This window comes from Trichechus manatus, unplaced genomic scaffold, assembly GCF_000243295.1.
Source record: "Trichechus manatus latirostris isolate Lorelei unplaced genomic scaffold, TriManLat1.0 scaffold00326, whole genome shotgun sequence".
Taxonomy (NCBI): Eukaryota; Metazoa; Chordata; class Mammalia; order Sirenia; family Trichechidae; genus Trichechus; species Trichechus manatus.
In genome coordinates this window covers 611,582-617,581 of record NW_004444262.1, presented here as the reverse complement: position 1 = coordinate 617,581, position 6,000 = coordinate 611,582, and the positions used below count along the sequence as shown (strand labels likewise).

Below are 6,000 nucleotides of genomic sequence, written 5' to 3'. Positions count from 1 at the left end.
AAAGATAAAACTCTATTTCTCTTTCTCCATTCCCTATTTTCACCTTTGCTTGGAGGATTCTCTGAGTGACTAGGAGAACAGGTTTCTACACCCTACCCTTCCACCATCACATAGTTCAGAGAGATGCTGCATCTGTTTTTCAAACTGAGGAGGTTCCTGTGCATGTGTTTGTCCTGTGCAGATGTACAGTGGTAATGGGTAGAGGTGGAGGAGATATTCTTCAGAATACAAAACAGCTGCGTTTAGCCTTGCTCAGAGACACCATCTTTTGCATTCTGCATAAGGAGCCTAGAACAGACTGCATGGCATGCTGTATATCTGGATGGGGATGCCTCTGAGAGTTGGAAGGGATGTGTTAGCATACATTTAGGTACTGCCACCACTGTCTCTCCTCTGTACGCAAGAATCAGATGAATTAATATGAGCATAAATTGCTGCTTTGAGAAAATCTGTTTAGAATTATTTCTGAAAGAGCAACGTTTTAGCACTTGTAATTCTCAGCTTTCCAACACTCCATTTGGAGATATCTGAGTTTGTTGAACATACTGTAGAAGGATCAATAACAGCTCGTTTACTTGGGCTAAAGTAGAAACATATTTCCTGTTATATACTAGAGGGCTTTTCATCACAAATGCTATCAACTAGCAAGCTGGATGGTATTCAAGATTACCCAGGATGCTTGATTCTAATGAGGGAAAATTTCATCTCCAAAAGCTGAGGTCCAAGAAAATATTGATACATTGGGAGCCTCAAAATATTGGCTTACTTTGTGATACTAAGGACAACCTTCTCTTATTTCTCATGTTCTCATGTAGCTTTAGCAATTAGGTTATTCCACTCAACATCAAGCAGCCTGCCATTTCAGATTTAGCTGTATATGATCTGGCTTTGAGATCAAGGCAGATTTGTGTTCTTGGCAAGGCTTTTAGCCAGTTCATTCTGGTTCTAATCCCTGCTGAAAATTTGCATTTCTAACAAGTTCCCAGGAAGTTATACATAGAAATCACCTGGGGATCACTGGTGATTCTTACATACAACTTCCTGGGAAGTTGTTAGAAATGCAAATTGTCAGCAGGGGTTTGAACTGGAATGAACCAGTCTGAAGCCTTGGTTCCTTGGCTCCTTATTGTGTTGACTACTTTTTCATAGTGATGTCTTCCGGCACTCTGATATTAACTGCAGAAAAGATGCACCACTTGATGCTCCCCAGCTGCACGGTATGCTGCAAATATCTATTTGGAAGGGCTGTGGTTGGGCTAAAGTTTCATAAAAGCACAGTGGGAGGAGGGCAGTGATGGAGTTGAGGAGTATAAGGGCTGGACTGTTACATATACAGCTTGAGAGCCTGAGCCAGATGAGTAGCTCAAAGGTAGGACCCAGCTTGTGGAGCAATGCAAAATAAAATATTATTATAATCTTATATTATAACAAGATATTCTAAAATATTAGAATGGAGTAGGCTGAGAGATCAGCCTTAGACCAGATTTGGGAGGCTAGTTTCATTTATATCTTTACGTGAGATTCTGTGGCACAACAGTGTAGACCACACTTTTGAAATAAACCCTTCATTTTGGGAAGGGTCTGGTAATGAGGAAGAGCTAAATATATCAGGGCTACTGTATGGGAGATTATGTCTGCCTGTTGATCATTTTCTTAACTTTTGGGATACCATATACTTCTGGCTTTCCTTGTATCTCGTAGTTCTTGTTAGTCTGCTTTGCCAGATCATCCTCATCCTCCTGACCTCCAAATGCTCAGTCCTTACATCTCTTGTCTTTTTCTATTTATACTTTCTTTTTATCCATACCATGGATTTTTATTTATCATCTTCATGTTCCTAACTCCTAAACTTTTACATATAAATCTCAAGGTTTATATATCCAATTGTCTATACTATATTTTTGCTTGGCTGTTTTATAGGAAATTCAACATATCCAAAGCCAAATTTTTGCTTTTCTTCCCCTGAAACTCCTCTAGTTTTACCTAACTCAGCGCATGGTACCATCCTCTACCCAGTTGCTTCCATCAATACCTCTTCCTTTCCCTGCTTTAACTTTTCTTTGTAACATTTATTAATAACTGAAATGTTGCATAGTAATTTGTTTACTTTGTCTATCTCCCTGTTTTGCTCATCATTGTATCCAAAGGTCCAGCAAAATGCCCAATACCTACTAGGTGCTCAATAAATGTTTGCTGAATGAATGGGAAGAGGTCTTAAAACAGGTGCCATATTTCTGAAGTGAGACATCAGTCAGGGTAGGTGCTAGCAGAAGTGGTAGTGGTGCTGAGAAGCAAGAGTGCCTTTGCTCTAGATAGAAGATGCCATTAAGATTAGAGACCCTTGAGCCAGAGCTTTCCAGTGTGTAAAATAGCATTCAGACTTTTGGAATTTCCTGAGCTCCATGGAGCATCTTGAATTATTACTGTGGTGGACTGTTATAATAATGGCCCCCAATAAATCATACCTTCCAGTTCTACTCTGTCACATCTGGTTGCTATGAGTTGAAAATCGACTCGATGGCACCCAACAACAACAACAGTATTTATTCTTTTGAGTAGCCTCTTGCCACACTGATTTTAGGCTTGTCCATATGACTTATTCTGACCAATGGGATACTAGCAAACATGACACGGAGGCTTAATAATCACTTGGACACAGAGCTTGCCTCTTGGAGTGTTCTGCCATAATGTGAAGAAGTCCGGTCTAGCCTCCTTGAAGATGATGTCCCACTTGGAGAGATAGAACCAGACATCCCAGCTGAGGCTTCAGACATGTTGTCTATCCCCAGTCAACCCATCACCTGAATACAGCCACATGAGTGAACCCAGGTGAGACCAACAAAAGAACTGCCCAGTCAACCCACAGAATCATGAGAAATAAATGTTTGTTGTTTGAAGCCACTAAGTTTTGGAGTGGCATTTTATGTAGCAATAGGCAACTGGTAAAGAAATTGTACCTAGAAGTGATGGCTTAAGAAAAACCTAAAGCACATTTACGACTTGCTTTGCCCAATATAATGTGGCACATAAGATAAAGCCTTGAAGCTTCTACTTTTGTTCTCTGCAAACTCTGGGATCACTTAACTCTGAAAAACATTAAGATGAAAGACCACATAAAGAGAGAGGTCCATCATGTGCACAGACGCCCGCCCCCCCACCCTGCCATGTTTTGTCCTGGAGCCCTTTTCCTTAAGAGTTATTTCTCAGATAGGCATCCTTAGGCTATATGCATTCTTTTAGGCCATCAAGATATTCAGTAAAGATATGTTTCCAAGGAATGGAAGCTATAGCACAAAATAGGAATGATCTACTTTACCTGGATGCAAGAGACCTTGGAATAACAATGGTGATTCTTGTCCATTCTTCAAAGTCCCCCGTGTGATACATGGTGGGCTCACTGAGTTCTCTGGAGTTGCCCTCACATCCTTTGCCTGCAGAAGCTGGGTAACAGCCTTCTTTCACCAGAAACCAGGACATACCAGCATCATGAGAGTACTGAAGGAGAACTGGGGAAGCGTTGCTGAATTGATTGGCACACCCTATGTTTAGCTATTAAAGGAAGGACAGAATTATACAAGGCTTTGGTTCAAAGTCATCATTCAACAAAATAGGTGCTACAGTAGCCAGGATCCTTCCTACTGAGCCTGTATTAAATTTACAACAATAAGCAGCTCAATCCCAACCAAAACTGGTCCACAGATTCTGGAATTCTCTGTCTAGGCAAGCGATAACAAACAAACAAAAAAACTCAATTGCTATTGAGTCAACTCTGACTCATGGCGACCCCATGTTTGTCAGATCAGAACTGTGCTCCATAGGGTTTTCAATGGCTAATATTTGGGAAGTAGATATGCACACCTTTCTTCCGAGGCACCCCTGGCTAGACTTGAACTTCCAACCTTTTGGTAAGCAGCTGAGTACAAACAGGTGTTTTGAATAGAAGGTTGGACCAGCTGCTCATTTTGCGGATTTCTTGGGATTTGTAAGAGGGAAGACAGGAGCAGAGCATCTGTGGTGTTGGAGTCTCAGAAAAAAGATAAACAGCTAAGACACTGCTTTTTCCTTTCTTCTCAGAGGGTATAAACGGAGGAAAAGAAAAGATGGAGAAGCAGCCACCCTCTTCAGGATAAGGAAGGTTACCTGAAGAGAGGGCTGTCCTCTCTGCTTCCAGTGGAACAAACATCTTTATTCTGCTTTCTTGCAAAAGCTCAGTAAGAAATCAGTGCCAACTTAGATAAAAGAGCTGTTTTTTTGTTGTTTTTTTTTCCCACAGTATCAAGTAAGCAACGTAATCCAGAACTAAAACTAGTACTGTTCTGTGCATTCATGTAGGGGATTGTCATCACAGGAACAGCAACATTTAAGAAAGCATTTTTAAAAATGCAACTTAAATCCCAATACTGTAGCACAACTGTTTTTATTTTTCTGTGTTCTCTTCTGATATTTACAAGGAAATGTATATTTTGGTCATATACTTGTAATTATTACACTTCTAGAACTTTTCTTCTATTTTTTGTGTAATGTATTAGTATTATTTGGTTATTACTTGTAGCATTGCAAAGAATCGTTTTTTCTTCAGTTGATTTGTTATCACCAGATAAATTCCTACTGGTAATACTACTGAGGTAAAAATATAGAACCAGTTTAAAATTTCTAGGTATATGTGTTCATTTAGTATTGACTGGGTTCAAATGAATCAGTTTTACTACAACACTGGGTATTATTACAGTTTAAGATAGTTTCTTTCTAAATTAATAAACCTATAAAGGAATTTTATTGCTGTTTTGTTTACATTTTTTGATCAGTGTAAATGGCAAACTCTTTTCCTGATATTTACTTAACCACACATTGTCTTATATGAATGGCCTATTATTATCTTATTTCATTTGTTGGTTGGAACCATCATAGGATTTTATTGCAAAATATTTTATAAAGAAGAATAGTCAAATTTTATAGAAGAAAAATTGAAGTAAGTAATCAAAAAAACATGATTCTGCCCAAAGAATAAAGGATGAAGGAAAAGTAGAGCCATAGGCAAATAATATTGGGCCAGAAGTCAAGAGGTCAACCCTTTCATCCCTGTGACTATAAGGTAGCTTTACTTAGTCTTTCCAAAGAAGATTTAATAATCTTCCTATTTCTATACTCAGAGCTATTTAAAGCATCCCTGAGAAGGATTTACAATTTGGTTAGTAGATATTTTATCGGACTCATCTATCCGAATTTATATAAACAAACCCATTGCTGTCGAGTCGATTCTGACTCATAGCAATCCTACAGGGCAGAGTAGAACTGCCCCACAGGGTTTCCAAGGAGGGCCTGGTAGATTTGAACTGCCGATCTTTTGGTTAGCAGCCAAACTCAACCACTACGCCACCAGGGTTTCCCCAAGTTTACATAGGAAAATCTCAATACAATCATAATTAAATATTATAAAATATGAGATATAATTTATAATAAAATACAAATATAATTATTACTATAACTGAACATCTGTAATCATGCACCCCTCAGATGCATGATTAAACTCTTCTAACACCACTCCCTTTTATTATATTACCCATACTAAATAGCCTCTGGTTAGCATGTGGTGAGAGTGGCCACACTGGGCCCACATAGTTAGCTTTTCATCTTAGACTTACTATGACTTCCGCTGTTTCTAAGGTAGGCAAGCCATTGGAAATTTCAGTTCTCTGACAGGTTTGTGCTTTAGAAATTAGGTAATGTTGTGGTGTAGACACACTCTCAGGTATATTAAATATATAATTCATCTTAAACTTTCCATTCATGATTCATTCATAATACAATTCAACAAATATTTACTGGAGCACCTTTGAAGATTCAGGCATATATACTCAAGTCTCCCTACCTTTAAAAACAAAACAAGAGAAAATAAAATTCTCCCTGGATTTAGGTCTGTCTCTAACTACATAGCTAAACATCTTGAGAGAAGGCCATACCCATTGTGTAGTCTATTCACTCACCATTCTTCAATCCATT

General features: G+C 38.6%; 1 protein-coding gene across 1 annotated transcript in view; it reads right to left on the bottom strand.

Annotated features, from left to right (window-relative positions):
- Nucleotides 1-6,000, bottom strand: part of RELN (reelin) — a 551,032-nt gene that overhangs the window by 115,344 nt on the left and 429,688 nt on the right. Inside the window, exon 30 of the mRNA XM_004390724.1 lies at nt 3,317-3,549. Coding sequence (XP_004390781.1) covers nt 3,317-3,549 — 233 coding nt within the window. The remainder of the gene's footprint in view (nt 1-3,316; nt 3,550-6,000) is intronic.